At 41.2% G+C, this 26,076-nt stretch overlaps 1 protein-coding gene and 1 long non-coding RNA gene across 5 annotated transcripts; one reads left to right on the plus strand and one right to left on the minus strand.

Annotated features, from left to right (window-relative positions):
• The first annotated feature begins 870 nt into the window (after positions 1 to 870).
• LOC125082529 (uncharacterized) lies at positions 871 to 1,129 on the plus strand. Its single transcript, XR_007122001.1, has 2 exons — positions 871 to 1,044; positions 1,083 to 1,129. It is a non-coding gene; the product is annotated as an uncharacterized LOC125082529 (long non-coding RNA).
• Positions 1,077 to 15,089, minus strand: ELAC1 (elaC ribonuclease Z 1). Of its 4 annotated transcripts, none has more exons than XM_047698261.1 (4): positions 14,980 to 15,089; positions 11,362 to 11,526; positions 5,775 to 6,242; positions 1,077 to 4,273 (listed from the first exon to the last, which is right to left on the minus strand). In XM_047698261.1, the coding sequence occupies exons 2-4, from the start codon at positions 11,516 to 11,518 to the stop codon at positions 3,807 to 3,809; spliced, it is 1,092 nt and encodes a 363-aa protein (XP_047554217.1). In that variant the 5' UTR covers positions 11,519 to 11,526; positions 14,980 to 15,089; the 3' UTR covers positions 1,077 to 3,806. The 4 variants fall into 4 exon arrangements, with proteins under 4 accessions (XP_047554217.1, XP_047554218.1, XP_047554216.1 ...); XM_047698262.1 differs by lacking the exon at positions 14,980 to 15,089 and adding an exon at positions 14,467 to 14,589; XM_047698260.1 differs by lacking the exon at positions 14,980 to 15,089 and adding an exon at positions 12,637 to 12,774.
• Between the last annotated feature and the right edge of the window lie 10,987 nt (positions 15,090 to 26,076).

The raw sequence follows: 26,076 nt of genomic DNA on the forward strand, positions 1-26,076 counted from the left end.
CTCCACCCGTAGAGGAGCGAAATAGGCCTCTCTCTTGCTGCTGCAGAATGTGAGCTAGAAAACAAGTGGGTGATTCCCATGCAGAGTCTAAAAGGACAAGTCAGGTGTTTTGAGCTTCCAATAAATCAATCCCACGGAAATATGCAGAGATACAAAGATTTACGCCCAGGAATATTCACGATAGTATTATTTATATATAATGGAAAACAATCTCAATGCCCCCAAAATAGGAAAATTATGTTACATCTATAGAATGGAATACTATAAAATCATTAAATTCATGCTTTCAAAGAACAATTAACATCGTGGAAGAGGCTGATAATGTTAAATGAGAAAAACATTTGAGGTCAACCTACATATAAAAGCATACACACATATATAAACATAGTATATTTAAATATATATAAAATATCTATGCACACTCAATTTTTTTTTTTTTAGTGCATAGAAAAAGACAGTTTTTTCTCCCAGTGTGGTTTGCTACCCATATATCTCAGAACCACCCAGACGGAGGGTTTGCTAAAAATGCAGATCCTTGGTTTCCACCCCTGACCAACTGAATTAGAGGTTTTGGAATCACAGCCCAAGTATTTTTGCATACCTACACACCCTTGTCCACCCACGTACTACCTTGTCCGCCTACGTACTACCTTGACTGATACTGACTCACACCTTCATTTGACACCACTGAGCAAGAAGTAGTTGCTCTCAGGGTGGTGGAATGATGAGTAATCATCTTCTTTCTGGAATCCTTAAAAAAGATTATCTATCAAGCGTATGCTGCTTTTTATAAATAAAAGCTCATTAGAAGTGTATTAGTGAAGCATGAGTATTAGAAAAACAGAGCAGATCTGGGGTCTACTTGGGCAAGTCTAAACACCTCCTGAGCATTGGAAATCTAAAGTAAGCAGGTACTTCTAAATCCCTGACAACTGAAGAGCCAGTTTATGATAAGGAAAACACTAAGCAGAGATATGGAATTCATTACCTCAATAAATTGTACAGATAAAAAATGTAAATATAGTAATTTTAGGTAATAATTAGGTAATAATATTAGGTAATAATTAGGTAATAATTATTAGGTAATAATATTTCTCCGTGTTCTAAGATGTTCCTTGGCGAAAGAGAATTCAGTGATCAAGTAAGTTTGGTGTACAATACATTTTCTAATCCCCTCTTAAGAGTCATATAACCATGAGCAGATTACAGGCTCTGGGAAGTCCAGTATAAGCTTCATTCATAATTCTAGCTCCACAAATTCTTAGAATGTGGCCTACCACTAAGAAAAAAATTCTAGGCCAGAAGAGAGCCTAAGAAGCAATTCTCAGCATGGATCTATAGCCTATGCTTGATCGATTCACTGTATCAATTTGTTCCCATATTCCCATGGTCTCGGAGGGCTTAGCCCATATAGTAGTAGGGCCTGACTCTAAGGGCACAGCTCAAGTCAGCTACCAAAGAATGCTCAAGAAGAGCAAAAGTGAGTGCCAGGCTACAAGATTAGAGTACTTGAAGGACCTGTATATTTACTTTTGTTTTTTACTATCTGTATCTACCACCTAGACAGTGAGCCTGAAATTTTTGTCTTACATTCACTTACCTAGTCCCAACGCAGTAAAACCTGGCACTGGCACTTAGCTGGTACTCAGTTGAACAGAGCACCACCAAACAGGTGGTCAAATTTTTTGGACAAATGCAATAATGAAATGGGCTAGGCACAAGTCCTAAACTTTAGGTCCTAAAGTTCATGCACTCATATATCAGGCCTCATTTCATTCAATAAACATTTCTGAGTGCTTATTGTGAGCCGGTAATTCCAAGAATGCAGAGGTGACTAAGATACAGTCTTTACCCTTAAGAGCTCCATACAGTAGGACTACCAGCCAGCCATTCCCAGATGTACAGGTCTGGGCACACATTAGGCGTCTAATAAATACTTTTTTTAATTGAGTTCAGAAACCAAGACACATTTTAAGCGAGTCAGACTTCAGCGGCACAAGAGCCTGGAGTAGGGCAGAATCAGACCATTCTGGAAACGGCTTCAGAATGCCTGAGATCTTGAGTAATGAGACCCATCTTGATTATCACTACTCTAGAGACTCTAGAACCACCCAGGAGTCAAAAGTTTTTATGAGAGAAGCCCCAGAACCCAAAAGAATTTAACAGTATATACCAAGATAGAATTTCTAAATATGTCTATTATAAAACTCTCAAGGTTCCTGAAAGGTTAACAGATAGTATGTGGTGGAACAGTACTGAGAAAGGGGTTCAAAACAGTTGACAGGCCCCTCTACTGCAGGACTTCTCAGCACCTGTAAGCAATGTGTGCTGTTCCTTTTATGCACTGTCTTAATCTTCACAGCGATCCTACACAGTTGGTCTTACTAGTTTTTCCATTCTAGAAACGAGCAAGCTAAAGCTCACAAACACTAAGTAAACTGCACCAGACCACAAGGTACAGAACGGGACTCTGAAATCATGTCTTTCTGGCACCAAAGACAGGTTTGTGATCATTCAAGCAGTACTGTTTTTATGATACTGATGGGCACGAGAACGCCTCCAGAGGGACACACAACATAAAGCGTTTCCCAAACTGTGATAAGGAAATCCTTTTGAATGAATCTGTGCTTGAGACTAGCTTTCCATTTTGAGAAAAACTGTGGGTCAAATGAGTCAGAGATATCCCACGGCAGACAGAAGGGAGGTGGAAGGCAGCTCAGAAGGAAAAGCTAGGTTATTAAAACTGAGCTCAAAGAATTATTCATAGGGACACATAAATTAAACCTCAGCTTAATAGATACAATTTCTTTACCTCCAGATTCCTAAGTTACAGTTCATGGCTCATTTCTGTCAAATATCTGACATGGTATTACAACCCCAACATCTCCTTAGCTAGTTCTCTAATGTTTGTTTCAAGAATTTGACTTAACCAGTTCAATTCATGTCATTAATTTTGATAAAGCATATTCACACTGGGAGTATAATTTTTAACTTGCTGTGTATTTCAATAGGCCTGCAATTTGCATCTTGGGGTGAGATCATTTTTCATCATACAAGACTGACCCCACCATTGTAGGATCTAGCACCCCTGGCCCCTTTTGACTAAATTTTAATGATACTCTTCTCCAGCCCCCACTCCATCATTTTGACAAGAAACACCCCCATAATTTCTAAGGGAATGGTATCACCCCCTGCTGAGACCCACAGGTTTAGAACGAATCAGAAAGTTCCAAAAAAACATTAATTGAAGGATAAACACCTACCTTGATCCTGCATTCAGTATCCCAGCAAACAAATCGTGATTTAATATGCTAGCTTCAATCCTGCATGTATAATGTCTCATTACATTTTTCTCTATTCTGTTAATAACATGGACAGATTCAACAAACTGCTAAAACACCATTTTTAGCCAAGAGGGCTGAGCTCTCTGTACTTTGCCAACAACACCAATAAAACTGGGCAGAAGCAAGCCCAGAACTGCATGGGGGTACTGGCTTATATCTGAGGCAGCAACCACAAAACAAAAAGTATACCTGAATAGTCTATCATTTTGTCAAATTTGGTCTTTAAGAAAGGTGCTGGTTTTTTCTTTCTTTTTAAAATGATTTATTATCAAAAAGCTTGCTCTCTCTCGCTGCTGAGTCAGTTCAGCAATGCAGCTCTATCCTTTTTAGGATTATTAGGACCCAAATAATCTTAGACCAAAACACCAAACACAACCACCACCACCACCACAACAACCAACTTGACTGCTGGTTCAGTAACATATTCACAGACATGTCAGGATGCATTCTGGAATACCGGGTTCATTTCTTGATTGGAATGCCAATCACCATAAAGTCTTCGGCTAGAGTCACTTCTTGGAGATCTAACACTGATTCAGCTTGCTTTTTTAGTTCTATAATCCCATCTGTTTCTCCTTCTCTGGCCAAGGCAACTGGTTTGTACCTCTGACTGAAGTGAGTCAGAACTAGCCTCTTCGCTTGGCACAACTTTGCAAATGTGGCTGCCATCTGTGGTGTGCTGTGGCCATGCTCCTTCGCTTTGTCCATCTGCGTGTCATCTAGGGTAGCTTCGTGGATCAACAGGTCTGCCTCAAAGCACAGCTTCACTCCTCCATCACCCACAACCCCAGAACAGTCACCCAAAATGCAGATTTTTCTTCCAACAATAGGCTTTTTTAAGACATCTTGGGGAGAAATTGTAACTCCATTTTCCAGAACAACAGAAATTCCATTTTTCAGCTTCCCATAGGCAGGACCTGGCGGCACACCTAATGATGGAGGGAGATAACATCACATCATGGGAATGGAATTTATGACTTGTTAAGAGAGTCTGTTTTAACAGCACAGCAAACGGAAAAGGCATCCAATTCTTTTCATAATTGTTATAAATATTTTACTACTTGTGGAAAGCTGAAATATTTATACATTTTTAAAAGTTCGGTGTTGGCTGTTGATATTAGTGATGCCCTAGTACTTAAAACATCTCCCAAGCACACGTGTCAGATGAGCTTTGAGTTTTAAGTCCCACTAAGACTAAGACCTTCTTACAATCAAGCTACCAGCTTTGATTCTCTGCTGTGAATGGAGTAACAGTTTCTGAGACTGCTTTATTGAACAAGCTCATGTTTGAGTAAATTTAATGAGTCCATTTAAATAATGACAAAGTACCTACAAACTGACTAACTTAATAAAAAAAATGGTTTGAGAGGATCATCTGGATCACAAGATCAAGGAACATTTCTGACAATCATACATAATCAATCTTCTTTGTGGACAGAGGCAGTTCCTCTTGTATTAATTATCTTATAGTCATCTATAACAACACGTGACCATCACCTTGTACAACACCTAACAAACAAACAGAAAGTGTTCACTAATTCCAGCATTCACCCTGTTTAAAGTTTCCCAATACAACAGCATTTCCACAGGCTTTTAGATAAGAAAAAATATCTTTGGCATAAGTCACTTCTCTTCATTATTTAGTATTTTGTTTTAGTTGGGGAAGAAGAAAGAGATTGTATAAAGAGACAAATATACAAAAGACACCATCATGCTTTTTAGGGGCTCTGCTGTGGCCATGAAAAGGAAGGCAGTGATGCTGTGGGTAGAAGGGACCTGGACGCTGCTTTGAGAGGACTGAAGACCCCCTCATGCAAGATAGCCTGGCCTGGAGGAGGTACAAAGCCTCAGAGGGGGCCCAAGTCTGTCTCTGTGCGCTAGCTCCCACCTATGACAAACCCAGGCGTGTGAAACAGTTGAGGCATGGTGTTCTGAACACCAGATTAACTTAATCAAGGTTGAATGAGTAGGCAAGGTTGACAAAGAAGGAAAACCCTAAAAGTAGCTGGTTGCAGTTGCACGGCTACCAACTACAGTAAAAATACTTGGGCCAAAGAGGTCACCGAAAACATACTTCAGAAGGAAGACATGAAAACATAAAAGCCTAGACCTAAGACAACCACCACCACCCTGCCAACCAAGCTAGCTAGCTAAAGGTAAGACAGACTAAAATGTGGATCCAGGGAGCTGAAGAGAAAAGGATTCACATATATATGTGGGTATGGGTCTGAATAGCATCTTTGGGCCCCACATATTTCCCTTAATAAACAAACTTTGGGCAAAAGACATAAGTGGAGAAAATCTCAGTTTTAGGCCTGGGAGACAGGAAACGAAGGTTATTATGACACTTCTAGCAGCTTCAGCTAACAACAGCTTAATTGATGAGGAGGAGGGGGAAACAAAACAAAACAAAAAAAAAACATCACTTACCGAGGTCTTTTAGTTTCTGTGCATTGAGTTTACCTGGGCGTTTCTTCTCCACAACTGAAAACCCAAAGGAGGGAATTCGGTGAAAGAGGCGAAATGCTTTTACAACAAACTGTTCGTCATCAACCAAAAGGTATGAGTTTTCTTCTGAGTCTAAAAGGATAGTTCTTCCTTGTCCCTCTTTGGGATGGCTGTCTGTTTTATTCACGTGCATAAATTCTTTTAGTTCTTCTGGAGGACACTGATCTGCTGTAGGCACCAGCTCATGGACCACATAGGGGAAGACCAACTCTGTGTGAGAGAGTTCCATGGTTCTCCAGATAAAGTCTCGAAGCCCAGCAGGGCCATAGATTTCAATAGGCTGTTTAGTGACCACAGAGCCACTCTGCAAGCTGATTGTGCAAAGGAGGCCAGGAAGGCCAAAGAAATGGTCTCCATGAAGATGTGTGATGAAGATCTTGGTAATTCTCCCTTTTGATTGAGGCAGAGAAATAAAATTTGCAATTTTTCCAGAAGTAAAAACCCATGCAATGCTACTTAAAACACCGAAAGCAGCAAAATGAATTTGGAGTTCTATTTATCACCATAAACTTATTTCTTTATAGAAGAAAGATAGCCTTTATGATTTTAATAAGATATAACTTCTTTAATGAAACATCTTCAAATTACATAGTACTGTAGTTTTAAGAGTATTTTCCTACATTATCTTCTTGCTGAAAGAAAGGAAAGAAGGGAAGAATGCAGGCAGGCAGGCAGGCTGAATGAAAAGAAAAGAAAAGAAAAGGAAAGGAAGGGAGGGGATGGGAGGGGAGAGGAGAAGAGAAGAGAAGAGAAAAGAAAAGGAAGTAATAGAGAAAAGTAAGAAAGTGTATAAAATAGTTCACTTAAACTAGACAGGCCTCAAATGTCAAAAGCCATCTGACAGTTACAATGCCCTCTGCTGCTTCCTCTGAGAATAACAAATACGTACTTCCAGCAAAACAAACGCTCCCCTGGCTCCAACCTGACCAATGCTTGAACCCCAAACTACCATTTAAGGACTCGCCACACTGGACGAGAGATTAACTAACCAAGAAAGAGCCTGCCTGTCTGAGTGAGTCTGAAGAGGGAGGAGAAAAAAGGAAGATGATGAGGCAGGAGGGAGAAAGGAGGAGGTGGGAGAGGATAGGGGTGAAGAACCCAGAGGGGAGGTGGGCAACAGACGCTACAATGTAGATCAGAGGGCGGATCCTCTATGGTGTTATGTAAAGGTATGTGGGCCCATCCCTTCTCTTCAGTGTGAGCTAACACAATGTCTTTTTCAGTGCATACTGGCTTAGGTTGTAACTTGACTTAGCCAATGGTAAACTGAATTTACAGTTGGTATGTACAGGATGCCACATTAGCATTTTTCTGAGATGCACCAAGGCATTTTAAAATTAACAATCACAATGAACACAATTTTGGTATAACAGAGGCTTCTAGTCCTAGCTTCTTGGGGCACCTATTTCAAATATTGGATACCATAAGAGAACAGGACCAGTATACTGATACCATAAAAGAATAGGAATAGTTTATTGCAAAGTGATTTGTCCAGCAACATCAAGGCAAAAGTGTTCTCCAGGTAAGCCTTCCAGAGTTAATACACCAAACCCAGGCCCCAGTGGCAGGAACAATAGAATGGACAGAGGCTGATTTGATATCTAGAGAATTCTGACACACTCTAGAACTTTCCTCATTATGCTCCCTTTAGTTTTCTCTTTTAAGGCCTTGCTTTTACTGTCTTTAGACTTCTTGTAACCCTTTCATTCTCCCCTTCCTGCTGTCTGGGCTGCTGATGCACCCCTAAGTGTGACCTGAGTCCTCTGCAGACAGAACTATGATGGTTACTGAGTCATGACCTCACGCTGACCTTACAACAGCAGAGTCCGACGTTCTGGGCCCTCTCCCTATATAGCGCACAACAAAGCCAACACTGAACACCAAAACAATCTGTGAGCCCAAAGTAAGTGAGACAAATTAAGTCAAAAATTTCTTCCCACAGTTATCACAGTTTCAGGGAAGACAAACATTTCATTTGTCAAGAAAGTTGATTTCAGAGGGAGAAGGAATGGCAACCATAACGATCAAAGTTAGAAGATGCTATCAAATGAAGAAAGCAGAGTACATTAATTCCCTTTCACTTGAGGACAAGGAAGTTACAGGGGGATATATCATTCACAGAGAAGTGGAACACTAAACACCCCTTAGGACACGGCTATATTTACCATCATAGGAAAACACCTGCAATATAATTGTTCAGTTGAAAAAAAGCAGGTTACGCCTGGTATGATACCATTTATGCAAACTGTACACACACACAAATACACCTATGCCATTAACATATCCACATCGACAAAAAAAAACTTACCTATAAGGGGAATTCAGGCTTATTTTATGTTTCTGCTTTGTTTGAATTTTTACAATGAGCATGTATACCTTTCCTTTTTAAGTTTTTATTTATTTATTTAAGTAACCTCTCCACCTAACGTGGGGCTCAAACTCACGACCTTAAGATCAAGACTTACATTCGCCTCTGAGTGAGCCAACCAGGTGTCCTGCACGTATACTTTTTATAATCATTTCATTACACTTTTGTAATACTTTAAATAATCATTTTTAAGGGAAGAAAAAGGAAGGCTTAAGCTCACGCTTTAAAATTACGAAAGAGGGCACCTGGGTGGCTCAGTTGGTTGAGCAACTGCCTTCGGCTCAGGTCATGATCCTGGAGTTCCAGGATAGAGTCCCACATCAGGCTCCCTGCTCGGCGGGGAGTCTGCTTCTCCCTCTGACCTCTCCCCTCTCATGGTCTCTCTCTCTCTCAAATAAATAAATAAAATCTTAAAAAAATTTAAAAAATAAAATAAAATTATGAAAGAAATAGACATGACAGACCCACACTCGTTGATCAGATGCTTGCACATGAGGACCAAGGAAGCTTAAAAGAAGTATGTTTAGATAAACAAAAAGTAATCCCTTATGAAACTCATAAAATATTATTACCCCAGGAGGACTACAAGCTGAAAGGGTTTCAATGGATCAAATAATGGTAGGTCCGTATTGCGTTAAGAGTACCGGATGAACTGAGTACTCCATTCCAGTTTGAGAATGGGGGCTTTTGGAATGCTATAGAGTCATAGTTAAGATTCTGTGATTATCATCTTACCCTCTTCTCTGAGGCCAGGAATTTTTTTAGCCAGTAAGAATTTAGTAAACTAAAGGTTCCCTTAGGCTTTATTTTATTTATTCTTTGTGAGGCTTAGCTTTGCAAAAATGTTTACTTAAGACATATATAGGGGCGCCTGGGTAGGCTCAGTGGGTTAAGCCTCTGCCTTCGGCTCAGGTCATGATCTCAGGTCACGAGCTCGGGATCGAGCCCCGCTTCGGGCTCTGTGCTCGGCAGGGAGCCTGCTTCCCCCTCTCTCTCTGCCTACTTGTGATCTCTCTGTCAGATAAAGAAATAAAATCTTTAAAAAAATTAAAAAAAAAAACATATATAAAATATAAAATATTGGAGAAAGGTATTGTAGCAAATAGACGTGAGGTGGCGGTCCATAGCCCCTACCTCTTGAGGTTTACATCCCTCTACAATTCCTTCTTCTTCGGTGTGGGTGGGACCTGTGACTTTTCTAACCAGGCAAATATGACACAGGGATACGGTGGATTACATTAGAAGACTCCATCCTGCTAGCAGGCTTGCTCTTGAGTTTCTTTCACCCTGGCTGGCAGTAAGGGACCAAACTACCATGAAGCAAAATGAACATGATCAAGAACCAGAGGCCTCTAGGATCTGTGCCAGTCTTGGTCCTACAACTGTAAGGATTCTGCCAACAACTCTAGTGAGCTCTGAAGCAGATTCTCCCCCAGTGGAGCCTCTGATGAGATCTCAACCCTGGCCAAACATGGACTACAACCCAGTGGGACCCTGAAGCAGAGAACCCAGCCAACCCAGGCCCAAACTCCCTGACCCACAGAAACTATGGATAATAAATGCAAGTAAGACACTAAATTTGTAATCTGATATGCAGCACTGATAAGTGGTACAGGTATTAAATAAAAAGACTATCCCCACACCCAAACCTCTGGCACCCACACTTAAAAGTTTCTTGTTTCTGTTTTCATCACCCCACACCCTCAATCCCTATTGTCTAAAATGTGAAAGATTACAGCCTCCACTTTTATAGGTAAATTTTTTTGTAGATGTAGAGATGTTAATGGTATAGGTATTGTGTGTGTGTGTGTACAATGTGCATCCCTACTTTTCTCACCAGAGAAGACTTCTAATCATCAGTTAGATCCTAGCTCTACTATTACAATTTCTGGGATGCTTTCTCTGAACACATAGCTGATGCCCCCCTCCTTTGTGCTCCAACAGTATTTAGAATATAGTTCCACTGTTCTCTTTATCACATTACACTATGTCTATTCACATACCAATTTCCACCACTAGACTATGAAATCCTTAGATGTTAGAACTAACTTTATTTCAGTCATCAATGCCACACATTGCAATGAATCACAGGAATAATTTCAATAACTATCATTTATCAAGACCTAGTAAGTGAGAAGCACATACTAAGTGCTGAATACCTTACTCATGCATCACCTGAAGAATTGTTTATTAGACATCTACTAGGTATACACACAATCCTTGAGCTTACTCTATCATACAGGGGAATACACAATAAACACAGAAACAACTATTTAAATAACAATCTTAGATACTGATGCTAAGAAATCAATAAAAATAGCACAAAGCAGTAGAATACCTGGGATGAACAAGGAATAACTTAACCCCAGAGGTTCAGGAGATGGCATTTGAACTAAGATTTACTGATGAGAGACAAGCACACAGAGAAGGGATTATTTTATATAACTCTTACAACATCCCTTCTAAGTTGAGTTTTTATCTTCATTTTCAAGGTTAAGAAAATAAAGCTTAAGTTTGTTGATCTGCTAAGGCTATAAGCCAAGACACAGCTGGGACTGCAACCCAGGTTGGTCTGACTCTGAGCCAAGGCTTTGTACCACTGCATTCCCTGGCCTGGTGGAGTACTCTGGTGGGCCTTTGCTCATACCATTGCCTCTGGCTGGCATGCTCGTCTTCTCCCCAGCCCAGCGAATCCCTCCTCCTCCAATAACTCAAGGGTCACCTTCTTTTAGATACCTACCCTGATAACCATAAATGAAAAAGAACATCTCACTCTCCTGAGCATCTACAGCTCTTTATACCCTCTTATGATACTTACAACTATCTCCTGGTGGAAATAAGTGTGTACACTGCTCCTCTGCTTCTGGAGTATCTATGTAATATGCCTCATGTATCCCACTCCATCCTCCACCCCCAAGCTTATATAAATCCTTGCTCTCAACATTTACAGGAAGAACAAAAACTAAATAAACAAAGTTCAATGGATGTGGCTGGATGCCTGAGGGCCTTGCAAATCTGGCCAGGGCTCTAGCACTGAGGTGGGAATGCAACTCTTGGGGCTCTTTCTGAGCAAAAGGCCCAAGGAGAGCCAAGACAATGAATAACAAATAGACTTAATGAGATGGCTGAAAGCACACTAACCTGCTTTAAGTTGGCTTTTCATAAGCTGTGTCTGCGTCCCCTCCCCACAGTCAAAGAGCCAGCACTCGCCCTCACACCGAAGGACCAGAGCAGAGGCACCCCGGGTTGGGGAAGGGTATGCTGCACCCGTACCCAGAAATGTCACATCCATAGACATCTTCCACCCTGCAATGAAAAGATCATCCAGGGATTATTACACATCACTGCTCAAAATCACCAAAAACATGTTCTTTTGAGATTTACTGTTATTTATGTTATCCATAAGTATTATTTATAAATTATTCAGAAAAGACTGGATTCTTGCTCTCTAATAGTTTCCCAAAGAAACACCAAGTAAGATTCTAATAACTCTTAGTGAGTTAAAACCACAAGTTACCAAACTTTGTATGACTGCTCACACACACACACAAAAACAAGTTTAAAAACTGCCAAATCCAGTCAATTAAAAACTATAGTTGAACCACAACTATTTAATATTCTGGAAAAGGTAAAACTACGGAGATAATAAAAACACCAATGGTTGACAGTGGTTTGGGGAGGAGGGAAGAATGCGTAGGTGAAGCACAGGGGGAAAGGTATTCTTGTATTACTAGTGGTGGAGGTATACACTGCTTTTGTGTTTTGGGAGAGTAAGCTGGCAATATACATTACCAAAAATAACGATGCTGCTATTATCAACACGTTTTAACCCACAACCCCATTTTTGAGAATCTACCCTACAGAAATAAAGGACCTATGTACAGTGATGTTTCTGGTGGTACTTTTAAGGTGGCTAAAATTTGGAAGCCATCTGAATATATTTCAACAGGGAAATGACTGAATATTTTATTGTACATTCAGAACTATTTGTTCTGCACTTAAGTCAGGTCTATAACTCTTGTCTTGGAGGGGTGACAATGATAAAATGTATAGATGGCTATGGCATGATCTCATTTTTAAAATGCCCTGAACTGCTGCATTTACATAAGACAAAGAAGGTCTGTGTGGAAGGATATATACCATACTGTTAATATTGGTTATCTCAGGGGTGATTAAAATGGTGATGGTGGGGAGTGGTTAAGTTTTCTTTTAAATCTTTGGATTGGTTTTGGTTGCAATGAAAAGCATTTGATGTCTTTATTTTCAATGTATTTTATATTTAATTTATTTAATATTGATTATTTAAAAGAAATGTGTCATAAGGCTGAACATACTTTTCTAACTACACATCACCTAATCTTTCTTACTATTTGGAGATACAATCAGCCCTCCTACCCCCTCGCCCCACACACACACCTCACACATACAGATGGTATATCTCTCCAACCCATGCACAGGTTTTAGGTAATTGCTAGTGTCCCTTCCATGTGTAACTCCACACTTTCACTTCCAAGATCAAGCCTTCCTCTGATAATTAGGTAATTTAATTTGCAGAGGCTTTCCTGTTGGATTGCAGTTTTCAACAGAGGTGAGAAAACAGAATGTGGAAAGTTAAACATTTTAAAAGCTAATAAATGCAGAAGGAATAATAAAATATAATCACTTTGCAATCCTTAACAAATAATGGATCTAGGCCACTGGTACAGAACCCTTGAGCGTATTAGAATTACCTGGAGAGCTTTTAAACCATATCAATAATTGGGCTCCATCCCAGAACAATTAAAAAGGAATTCTGCAAGTAAGACATGTGTTTTAGTATTAAAAAAAAAAAAATTCTTCCCCTGTGATTCTAATGTGCAGTCAGGTTTGAGAATCACTTAGTGAAAGGCTAATGGAGAACTACAAAGAATAGATCAGGCTGACCTAAATTCACTAGTCAAGAAGCCAATCTTAAAAAAATTTTTTTTTTATTATGAAAAATTTCAAACACAAAAGTAGAGAGATTAGTGTAATGCATTACCATGTAACCATCACCATGCTTCAACAATTATCAACTCATGGGCAATCTTGTTTGGTCTATATCCCCCAGCAATTATCCAAAAATACCTGATTAAGTGGTATTTGGTACTTCCATTAGGAAGTTCATGCTGTCTGGCTGTCTCTCTGAGGTTAACAGCCACTAACGTTCATTGTCAGGATTCACTATTTCATTAGAGGCTGCCAAAGGTGATATTCTCTCATTCTTCTGAAGTTATTAGGGGAATCCTTCTGTAAATCCTGGGTAAATTATTTAGTTACCCTGCAGTGCAATCTGTACAGAAAAGGTCCAGTGACCAATATTAACACCACAAAGAGAAACAAGATCTTATCTAACTCCTGGTGTGCTGCAGTATGAAGTACACAATAACCCGATGAAGTTTTCTTGCCGAAAAGTAGAACCTGAATCTGAAAAAAACTGTAATCCAAACACCAGTTTATTAAAGGACACCACAGGGATGGAAGAAGCAAAAACCAACATGTAGGAAACATCACAGAACAATGAATAGGTTTTTTTAACAAGTAAAATACAAGGGGAAAAAAAGCCATAAGATTAAATGAGATTGAAAAGAGGTCAACCAAATGTGGCATGTGTAGCTTGCTTGGACCTGGATTTGGACAAACTTAAAAAGAGAAAATGGGATAAAAAGAGAATTGGGAGAAAAAGAGACAAGTGGGGAAACGTAAACACTGGCTGGATAAATGATAACATGATACGCTTATTAAATTGAGAATGGCTTTGTTTTAAAAAGGAGTTATTCTGTTTTACAAACATAAGCAAGTATTTCGCGAATAAAATGGTACACTCAGATCTGCTTTCAAATAATCCAGTGAGGTGAGGGTAACAGATGAAACAAGACTGATCTTATTTTCCTATGTTTGAAATTTTCCATAATAAAAAGTTTAAAAATGAGCCAAATAATCAAAACCCTTCCACCAGGTCGGGAAGGAATCAGAAGTTAAATTTGCTTAATCAATGTCCATGTTTTGTGACATGCGCCATTCGAGGCACCAGGAATTAAAAGCAACCAGACCAGGCTGGGTCCCTGTCTTCTTGAACACAAAAGGAGCCGCTTGCTCTCATGGCTATGATCCACCGTGGATCAAGTGCACATTCCGGCCGGCCGAGAACAGAGCACACGTCCACAGTACTGTCACCTGACACTCCTCGGGCCAGTGCTTCTCGTCCCCGCTGCATATCACAATCACCTGGTGATTCTGGGGACTCAGCATCTGGAAAGCATCCCAAATGACTCTAAAGGTTGCCAAATTGAGAACCAGTTTCCATGGAGGCAGCGCCAACCCTGCAATCACCCTGTGGTACCGGGAGGGCGGATACTGCCTTCCTCCATTTTAGAGATGAAAGAACCGTGGACCGGGGAGAGACAAATGGAGAGGCCAAGGCCGAGTCCGGGCCAGAGGCTAGGTCTCCGACCACCTCCGAGCCCAGGCTCTCCCCCAAGTCAATGTCAGTCTCCCGAATAGGGGTGGGCGGCGGCAGGGGCGCAGGGCGACTGGGGGCTCCCGCCTCGGGGTAGGGGGTAGACAAGGCATGTCCTCGCTCCCCGGGGCTCCCCGGGCCTGGGTCGTCCACGCCGGACCCGGCCCAGGAGTCTGGAGGAAGCGTGCCTGCCCGCGCGTATCGGCCCACTAGGCGGACGCGGGGCTGGCGGCAGCTCAGACCCTGGCCCGCCCCTCTCCAGCGCGCCCTGTCCCACTCACCCACTCCCCGAGGCCCGCGGCAGGAGCCGACGGAGGCGCAGGCCCGCGGCAAGGCCCAGCCGTCCACGGGGCGGCGCCGGCACGGGCGGAAGTGCGCCGCGGGCTGTGACCGCGTGTGGCCGCTCTAGGACGAGGCGGAGGTCCGCGCTCGGTGGTGCCAGGCCAGGCCGGCCAGTGCGGTTGGGCTCGGCGCTGATTGCGGGCACGCTCTTGGTGCCCACTGGTCCCCCGTCCGTCTTCACTCGTCCGCACAATTATCTGAGTAAGGTGGTAGTGGTCACCTGTGAGGACCAGAGCCCTCAAAGGGGAAACGTTTACTATTTATTACTTTTGTTTTCCAGCGTACTCCTCGAAGAGTGTTGTCCTCGATATTTTGTTCCCGAATAGGTTTGTGTAATTTCTATTCTTTCGCTGGGATGAGTCTGTTTTTAAATCACTAAATCTAAACGTTTAAGCCCGCGATGCCTAAGAAAAAGCAATGTGCCTTTGAATCAGAGTTCATGGCAGCATTACTGTAGACCCCGAGCCTCCCTTCTGTTCCACTTTATTTAGGGATTCGCCGCAAGCCTTGCAGGTGTGTTCTCCTTGGGCACAGCATAGCCTGCTGGACGGTCTAGTGAAAAGCCCAGGCCTGCTCTGTGCAGAAACTGAACGTGGTGATTATCAGTAGGACAAAAAACTCGGTTTAAATTCCAACTTAAAAAAAAAAAAAATGCTATTTAAAGCTCCTATGCAGTGCCAAATGGCACAGATTTTTGCTGGACATACTTGAGGTGGTCAAAGCATCCGGCAGCTTCATAACAGGAATAGAGGTGCTGTGCCTATGGAGTCTTTGAAACCCCCGGAGAGAGGAATCAAGAGCCATGTTGCCCCACCCGCTCTGCTTTGCCCAATAGGCCATTACGCACTTTACATTGGCCTCTTCAAAGCCTTCATTCAAGTATTAATTGAGCTCTAGCTTTTTGGATCATGTTGTTTTTGAGGCCGAAAGAGTTTTTTAAGTATGTTACAGTCCCTGGTTTTAGGAGTATACACTGAGGCTGGAAAAGTATGTATTGGGAAGCCACCAGCTAACAATATGAGGGAACAAATGAGAAGACAAAATGAATAAGAATATAGGCAAAGGGAGATTAGTGGATATGCAGTTAGTTAAGAAAAGGTGGGGCTTGAGCTGGGTCTGGTAGGGTGGGTTGAGATTTGGATTGGTGTTGCCAAAATGGAACAGTAAGTTGGATTTGGTCACATGGGGTCTCTCTTAGCCAGTATTAAACACCAGAACTGGAACTTTATTTATCCTGACACTTGCTTAGCTCAGAAGCTCCCAGGAAGACACACATCATTCCACAGCTAGGTCCTGGTCACAACTGAGCTAGGATAGGGGTTGCCCACAGCAGTACTAGCCACAGACTCCTCCACTCCGGGTCTTTCTGCCTACCCATCAAGGCTTCTTACAACTCTTCTCCTCAGGGCTGTTATATCTTTATCACAGATAGAACTTTTTGTTTATTTTTAAAACTTTCCATTATATGGGGCGCCTGGGTGGCTCAGTGGGTTAAGCCTCTGCCTTCAGCTCAGGTCATGATCTCGGGGTCCAGGGATCGAGCCCCACCCAGATCAGGCTCTCTGCTCAGCAGGGAGCCTGCTTCCCCCACTCTCTCTCTCTGCTTGCTTCTCTGCCTACTTGTGATCTCTGTCAAATAAATAAATAAAATCTTTAAAAAAAAACCTTTCCATTATATGAGAAATTTTAAATATACATGAAACTTGAAAAATGTCTAATGCACCTTTATGTGTAACAATCACTCACCTTCATTAGTTAATAACATTTGGTTCATCTTGTTTCACCTGCCACCAAACCCTTCCCCTTCAAAGGCAACAAAAATGTGGATTATTTTAAAGCAAATTCCAGACACAATATCATTTTATCCATAAATACTTCTATAAACATTTAAGACTCCTTTTTCTGGTAAAGTCTCAACACTGCATAATGATGGTGGGCAGTTTAGTATATAAATATAAATGATAAGTATTATTTATTTATTCATTTTTATTTAAGTAGGCTCCATGCCCAGTGTAGACCCCAATGTGGGGCCTGAACTCATGGCCTTGAGATGAAGGCCTGAGCTGAGATTAAGAGTCATCACCCAACCTACTGAGCCACCCAGGCACCTCAAGATAAGTTTTTTGTTTTTTGTTCTTTGCTTTAAAGATATTATTTATTTGAGAGAGAGACAGAGAGAGCATGAGTGGGAAGAGAGACAGAGGGAGAGGGAACAGGAGAAGAAGACGCCCTATTGAGTGGGGAGACAACAGGGGTTGGATCCCAGAACCCTGAGATCATGACCTGAGCTGAAGTTAGACTCTTAACTGACTGAGCCACCCAGGTGCCCCAAGGTAAGTATTTTTTAAAATACAACCATAATATTATCATAAAATGACAATAATTCCTTAACATCAAATATTCTTTCATTGTTTAAATTTTCCTGATCACATCTCATAACTTTTTTTTTTAAGATTTTATTTATTTATTTGACACAGAGGCAGAGAGGCAGGCAGAGAGAGAGGGCAGGGGATGCAGGCTCCTCGCGGAGCAGAGAGCCCAATGTAGGGCTCGATCCCAGTACCCCGAGATCATGACCTGAGCCGAAGGCAGAGGCTTAATCCACTAAGCCACCCAGGTGCCCCACATCTCATAACTTTTTGAGGCTCATTTGTTCAAGTCAAAAAATAAAAATATATGATAAAAACATCAAAAGTCTCTTTTTAAAAACTTAACTACAATGCTATCATCTCACCTGATGATTTGTTAAAACACCCAATTCCTTATGAATATCATCTAATAACTGTTCAGTGTTCAGATTTCCCTAATTATTCCCAAAGAGTCTCATATGTAGGTGGTTTGTTTGAATCAGTATTCAAAAAGAGTTTACACTGGGGGTGCCTGGGTGGCTCAGTGGGTTAAAGCCTCTGCCTTCAGCTCAGGTCATGATCCCAGGGTCCTTGGATCGAGCATTGGGCTCTCTGCTCAGCAGGGAGCCTGCTTCCTCCTCTCTCTCTCTGCCTGCCTCTCTGCCTACCTGTGATCTCTGTCAAATAAAATAAATAAAATCTTTAAAAAAAAAAGTTACACTGCTTATAGTATAAGTCTCTAAAGTTTCTTTCAAACCTTTTAAAAAACATTTTTTAAAATTTACTTAAGAGAGAGAGCCCAAGTGGGGAGAGGAGCGGAGGGAGGGGGAAAAGGGGGGAGAATCTCATGCAGACTGTGCTGAGCGCAGAGCCCAACACGCAGCTCAGTCTCAGGACCCTGAGATCATGACCTGAGCTGAAACCACGAATCAGATGCTTAACCAACAGAACCTCCCGGGTGCCCCTCTTTTAACTTTAACAGTTTCTTTTCCCTCTGCTTTTTTCTTGTAATTTATTTGTGGAAGAAATGGGGTCCCTTGTCCTCTAGAATTTCCCAAATTCTGGACGGGGCTGATTGCATCTCCATGGTATCATTTAACATGTTCTCTATCTCTTGCATTTCCTATCACATGGGAATTACATCTAGAGGCTTGTTCTAAACCTTTTTAGCAGACAGAGCTAATATATATATATATTTTTTTTTTTTTTAAGTGAAGTAAGTCACGAATTCATGCTGATTTTTTTCAACTCAAGTGTAAGATTATAGAGTTTTTACTTTTCTTTAATTGTATACTGATGTCACTTATATAAAAAAAAAAACTTGGTTCCTAATAACATTAATGTAATTTGATTTAGCTCCAGTAAAGTAGCTCCAGCAAATCATGGATATATGACACTAGGTATGTATGGTCAAAAACTATTTTTAGGTTACTTAAGAATTTTTTTTTCCTCTGTTGTTATGCCACCAACCTGATACACAGGTAGATTCTTTTATTTATTTTCCACTTTTAGGTATTTCTTTTAAAATTTTATTTAAACTATGTAAATTACTTACATGGGTTCCAAAGTCAAGATTATATTCAGGAAAGTATTACTTACTTCCCTGCATGGATGACACTTGATTAAAAATCAGTGTTAGAGGAACTTCGAATATGACAGCATGAAGTGCTCTATGGGCCCTATCCCCAGAAAAACTGGTTAAAGTGATAAAAAACAAAACAAAACAAAACACCACCACCAAAAGAAAACAAAACAAAATTTTAAAAAAAAATCCCTACAATCATTTAAAATCCCTGGAAGTGGTCCTAAGGAAATTTAGCAAATGAAGAAACTTTTTTTTTTTTTTTCCAAAAACTCTACCAAAATTTGGTAGGAACAGTGAGAGATAATAGTATTTGAACTGAGATCTGCTTCCCCCCCTTTCCCCTCTTAATCAGTGAGACCAAACCTCCACTCTAGGCTGGTGCAACTGACAACACAGTTCTCCCTGTCCTCCCAGCTCACAGTCAGAGAGCTACCTTCTCGCAAGGGCTGGCACAGCAGTGTTTCTCCTACTGCCCCCAGCTGCTGGTTGGTGAGGCTAAATTCCAGACAAGTGTTGCTAAGAGGTGGGATGGAGGCTTTAGGTTAGGCATGGCCTAGTGAGAATACAAGGGCCCTGACTGCCTTGCCCTGGCTCATAAAGTGGTGGTTCCATACAGGGAGAGGCCAGTCAAAAAGACCTGAAGTCTCTACCCCACTCCTCAAGTGCCCAGCTCCTAAATTGGTGGTGTCACTAAGTCAGTAGCATGCCATTGTCTCCAGCTCCACAGCATTAGCTCAGAGATTTTGCCTGGAGGGAGAAGTGGACCGAAAATGTACCTTCCAAATGTACCTTCTCTTCCAAGATGTTGGCTTCACTTAGAATAGACTGTGGAGACCTCAGACTTAAGGGCACTCTTAAAATGAATGGAGATGATGGTGAAAGGAAGATTGGTAGAATCATTAGACATTCAGGCTAAATTGTCAATTTACACATTCAATGCAATCCCTATCAAAATACCATCAACTTTTTTCACAGAGCTGGAACAAACAATTCTAAAATTTGTATGGAGCCAGAAAGACCCCGAATAGCCAAAGTGATGTTGAAAAAGAAAGCCAAAGCTGGAGATATCACAATTCCAGACTTCAAGCTCTATTACAAAGCTGTAATCATCAAGACAGTACAGTACTGGCACAAAAACAGATACATAGATCAATGGGACAGAATAGAGAGCCCAGAAATGGACCCTCAATTCTATCATCAACTAATCTTCGACAAAGCAGGAAAGAACATCCAATAGAAAAAAGACAGTCTTTTCAACAAGTGGTGTTGGAAAAATTGGAAATGCAGAAGAATGAAACGGGACCACTTTCTTACACCATACACAAAAATAAACTCAAAATAGATGAGAGACCTAAATGAGAGACAGGAATTTATCCAAATCCTAGAGGAGAACACAGGCGCAACCTCTTTGACTACAGCCACAGCAACTTCTTGCTAGACATGTCTCCAAAGGCAAGTGAAACAAGGGTAAACATGAACTATTGGGACTTCATCAAGATAAAAAGCTTTTGCACAGCAAAGGAAACAGTCAACAAAACCAAAAGGCAACCTATGGAATGGGAGAAGATATTTGCAAATGTCTTATCAGATGGGCTAGTATCCAAAATCTATGATGAATTTATCAAATTCAACACCCCAAAAAACAAAAAATCTAGTCAAGAAACGGGCCAAAGACATGAACAGACATTTCTCCAAAGAAGACGTACAAATGGCTAACAGACAAATGAAAAACTGCTCTACATCATTAACCATCAGGGAAATACAAATCAAGACCACCATGAGATACCAACTCACACCAGTCAGAATAGCTAAAATTAACAAGTCAGGAAACAACAGATGTTGGTGAGGATGCAGAGAAAGGGGAACCCTCTTACACTGTTGGTGGGAATGCCAGCTGGTGCAGCCTCTCTGGAAAACAGTATGGAGGTTCCTCAAAAAGTTGAAAATAGAGCTAGCATATGACCCAGCAATTGCACTACTGGGTATTTACTTCAAAGATACAAATGTAGTGATCTGAAGGGGCACGTGCACCCAAATGTTTATAGCAGCAATGTCCACAATAGCCAAACTAAAAAAGAAAGAGCCCAGATGTCCATCGACAGATGAATGGATAAAGAAGTTGTGAGATAGATGTGTGTGTGTGTGTGTGTATACACACAGACAGATACATACATACATACATACATACATGCAATGGAATATTACTCAGCCATCAAAAGGAATGAAATTTTGCCATTTGCAAAGATGTGGATGAAACTAGAGGGTATTATGCTAAGCGAAATAAGTCAGAGAACAAGAAATACCATACGATTTCACTCATGTGGAATTTAAGACTCAAAGCAGATGAACATAGGAAGGGAAGGAAAAATAAAATAAGATGAAAATTGAGAGGGACACACACCATAAGAGACACTAAACTCTGGGAAACAAACAAGGTTGCTGGAGGGGAGGTGGGGAAGAGAACTGGCTGATGGGCATTAAGGAGAGCACTGGATGTTATTTCCAACTGATGAATCACTAAATTCTACTTCTGAAAGTAATAAAAAAAAAAAACAACCTTGAAATGATTAAAAAAGAAAGAAAAAGTGGAAGCCAGAAGGCTGTGGTATAATATACTTAAAGTGCTCAAAGGAAAAACCTGTCAACCAAGAATCTTATTTCCATCAAAGCTATTTTTCAGTAATGAAGGTGAAATAAAAACATCCTCAAATGAGCAAAACTGAGAGTCTGTTGCTTGTAGACTTGCTTTATAAGAAATATTAAAGGAAGTTCTTTAAGCTGAAAGCAAGTCATCTTCAGATGGTGATTTAAAAACACAAAAAGCCGAAAAGCATCAGTAAAGGTGCATTCCTTGCAGCAGGTTATTTTGGGAAGGAAGTTCCAAGCAGCACGTGGTCTTGGCTACCATGACATGTATCTGCATACAAATTTCTTCCTCCTTACTTTTCACAGCTGTCTCATGCTGAATGACTATACCATAATTTGTTTATTCCATCAGTTCTCTGGGTTGTTTACAGTCTTTTGCTATCATAGTATGGTAACAAATAACCTTCTGCACAAGTTATTTTTTATTTCTGCAAGTATATCTTTGGCATAGATTCCTATAAGTGGGATTGATGACTCAACTGATAAATACATACATAATTTTGCTGGATAATGCTAAAAGTACTGTTCTGGGGGTTATGTTACTTTGCCTTTCTTCTTTCTTTTCTTTTTTTTTTTTTTTAAGATTTTATTTATTTATTTGACAGAGAGAGAGTGAGGACACAAGCAGGGGGAGAAGCAGGCAAAGGGAGAGGGAAAAGCAGGCTCCCAGCTGACGAGGGAGCCCGACCCGGGGCTTGATCCCAGGATTCTGGGATCATGACCTGAGCCAAAAGCAGACACTTAACTGTCTGAGCCACCCAGGTGCCCCTCATTCTGTCTTTTATTAGCAACTTACCAGAGGACCTTTTTCTTCAGAGCCTCACTACCACTAATGTTGTCAAACTCTGGGATTTTTTTTTTTTTTTTTTTTTTGCCAATCTACCATCTTAGTGGAGTTCAAACGTGCATTTATCTTTCATAACTGAACTATGTTGAGTATCTGTTCATAAGTTTAAGGATCATTTGACTTTTTTTCTGTGCACTTTTTGTGCATAACTTTTGCCCAATTTTTCATTGTAATGGTGGTCTTTTTCTTATGAATTCTTAGCTGCTTTATATATATTAGGGATAATAACTCTTTAACTATGATGGAAGGTGCAAATATTTTCCAGATTTGTCATTTGTCTTTTTACATTGCTTAACAGCATAAACTTTTGAGCCAAAAGACTGTTTGAGTCCTGATTTTGCTCCTTTGTAGGGTGACCTTGGCCAGGTTATTTAACTTCCCTGAGCCCCTGTTTTTCCCTTGGTGAAATGAGGATAATAATTGCTCTTCTTGCCTCAAACTTTTGTCATAAAGACTAAATGGTGTTTGTTGAAAATGGTTTGTAAAGTGTTATTCAAATATGAGTCATTCCAGAGTGATACCTAGCACATCTAATAATATAATTTATACAAGTATGAGAAAGCTGGCCTCTCTTTTCTCTCCCATTCTCATTTTAGATGTGACCTAGATATAATACACTGGTGGTCTTCTCAAATCAGTAAATGAACCAACCTATCATTACATCTACAATAGTAACCAACCTGGAATTAAGAGAGAAGGATAATGGCTCTAATCACAAATTAGTAAAAGCAGTGGGTAAATTTCAGACCCAAAAAAGCAATAACAGGGCAGACTCCATGACTTTATTTTTCTCATTCAAATTATACTCAGAAACTTTTTTGTTAATCATTCGATTATTTGGAATCAATCACTGCTTAAACCTATATAGAGAAAGAGCGCTGAATGGGGTGAGGAAGAGATTTTGAAACTATACAAAATAAACAAAAAACATGACCCAGTCCTTGATTTGCTCAAAGTATTGTCGGACAGGCTAATATTTACATACTTATAAGTAACTGACATCTTAATTCAATATCAATCAGAATTCTTGGTTATAAGCATAGAAATCAATTTTGGCTAATTTAAGTTGCAGATTGAAAGGAGATCAGAGAGCCCACAGAACTGACAGAAAACATGAACTAATGGAGGTAGCAGAGCCAAGGTCTTGCCTCTGAATTTTCTTAGGGCACCACCTTTTTCAAACTACCACTTGATACTTGCCACTGTTTGGGGCAGCCACGAAGTAGGGAGATAGGAGCTTTCCCCTCACTAGCTTTGGCTTCCACAAAGGAAAGGAGAACATTCTATCCCCTGCAACGCTCTACATAGAGGGGAGGTGATAAGTTCAATGGAGAAAAATAGGGAGGAGAGAGAGAATGCTGGGGACTCTGGGTTGCAGACTTGAAAAGGGTGAGTTAGAGAAAACCTTGCTGAGAAGTGACATCTGTGACAAGACCAAAAAAGGTGAAGAAGCCAGCAGCAAAGATACTGGGAATGTCCCTGCAGAGGGTACCGCAAATGCTGAGTCCTGTCTGGAGTTTGCCTGGTGTGCTCAGGACAAGTAGGGCTGAAATAGAGCAAGAGAGCAGGGACAGCAGCATAATGAAGGTAGAGAAGTGAGTGGTGGCAGTGGTGGGGGAGCATGTCAGGGCTTTTGTGGCCCTCTAAGGACATTGGCTCAACTAGTTAGGGTTTTGAACAGAGTGACTTGCTCCATTTTAGATTGAAAAGGATGGCTCTGGCTCCTCTGCTGAAAATAGCCTGTAGGTGGCCGGGAAGGGGGGGTGGGGGGAGACCAGGTGACCATGATCGTGGCTAGGTCTAGGGAGTCAGCGGGGGAGACGTTAGAAATGGTCACGTTCTCAATATACTTGAAGGTAGAGCCCACAAGAATTGCGGATGGATTTGATGTGAGGTGTGAGAGAAGGAGATGGAGTCAAGGATAACTCCATGGCTTTTGACTGGAGATATTTATGTATCCTGGGATCCTAAAAGAGAAGGCTTGGGGAGGAAGCGCTGACGTTCAGAATGGCCCTGGCGGATGCTGGTGCTCTGCGAGATGGTTTCCATTCCATAGGAGAACACCAAGGCCAAGCGGTGAGTTCCTAGCCCCAGCGAGGCTGGCCGATGGTGTCAGGCCAGCTGCTCTAGTCGCTGCCTCTCACTTTCCCACTTTCTCACGGAACTTGGGGGGATGGGGAGGGGGGAGCTTGAAGACATCCTCTTCTGACTGTTCTATTTTCCTATGAAACAGGAAGCAGGACTGTCTGCCCAAAGTGGGGATGCAGGAGGATGTCCGAGGTCTGATGCAGGGAAGGCGTCAGAGTCCTGGGGGCCCGCAATGCCAGCAGATTTACAGGTTTCCTGGAAGTGAGTGATTATGACAAGTGAGATGGGCTGCAGCCACGCTCTGCTGCACAGGCTGTGCTCACTGTAGGGAGAGGGTAGTTTAAACAGCATCAGAGGCAAGAGGTCTGAATCGTCGCTTTGCTGGTTTGGGTAGTTTCATGACTTTAAGGGCTCTGCAGCTCACAATCTGCAGAACGGGGGAAATGTTAGCACGTACACCTTTGAAAGTTGTTGGGAAGGTGAAATGAGAAATGAGCAAATAGATCTCAGGGCCTTAGAGCCTGGCTTGAAGCAAGCACTCAGTAGGTATTAGCTGTTGTACCGTTTTGTCCCTTTACCACAAACTCAACATACAGTCTTTCCTGACTTAGTGTTCTAGCATTCGGGTGGAATGTGTATGTGGTGAGAAGAGGTGAGGAATAGTTCCTTTACTGCTAGGATTAAACTAAATGAGAAGAGAAATAAAGTAGGAAGCTGAACAAAAGGAAAGGAAAAGATGGGGGAGCACAAGTAGTGCTCCACGGTGTTTCTCAGTCTAACCACAGAGCACTTCCAAGGGAGCAGGTGCTCTGGGTGGGGGCTGGGGGCCGGGCTGTTTTAAGGATTGAGATAATACTGAATTTTAAAAGTGCCCTTTATACAGCAGCCTCTAAAAACAAGGTCATAACACATTTTTATATGCATGGGGAATTTTACTAAGGGAATTTTACACATCTCATTACAATTTATATATCACAAGAGAAAAAACAATTCACATCATTATGGAGCATTTAGACGGATTCCTGGAACTATCTATGGTAAGTTGATCTACTATAATACACTCTATGCAAGGCACTTCCCCTTATACTGGCATTCCCATAAGCAATTATCACAAGTCTGTTTATTCCATTCTTTAATCTTAAATGCACAGGTGAGAAAGGCTAAGCAGTGATTTTGCAATGTGTGGTTTCCTCGAAGTTAATAATTATTGCTGGGATATTATCAAAAGGAACACTATTCATTGCAAAAATATGGTTTTAATTTCAGTTAATTTTAAAGGTCATTAGGCAGGAGTGCCTGGGTGGCTCAGTTGGTTAAGTGTCTGCCTTTGACTCAGGTCATGATCTCAGGGTCCTGGGATCGTGCACTGCATCAGGCTTCCTGCTCAGCGGGGAGCCTGCTTCCCCCTCTCCCTCTTCCTGATGTTCCCCCTGCTTGTGCTCGCTGTCAAATAAAATCTTTTTTTTTTTTAAAAGGTCATTAGACAAAGTATAATAAAACATTAAGCAAAAATGTTTGTCAA

This window comes from Lutra lutra, chromosome 12, assembly GCF_902655055.1.
Source record: "Lutra lutra chromosome 12, mLutLut1.2, whole genome shotgun sequence".
In the NCBI taxonomy this organism is placed as follows: Eukaryota; Metazoa; Chordata; class Mammalia; order Carnivora; family Mustelidae; genus Lutra; species Lutra lutra.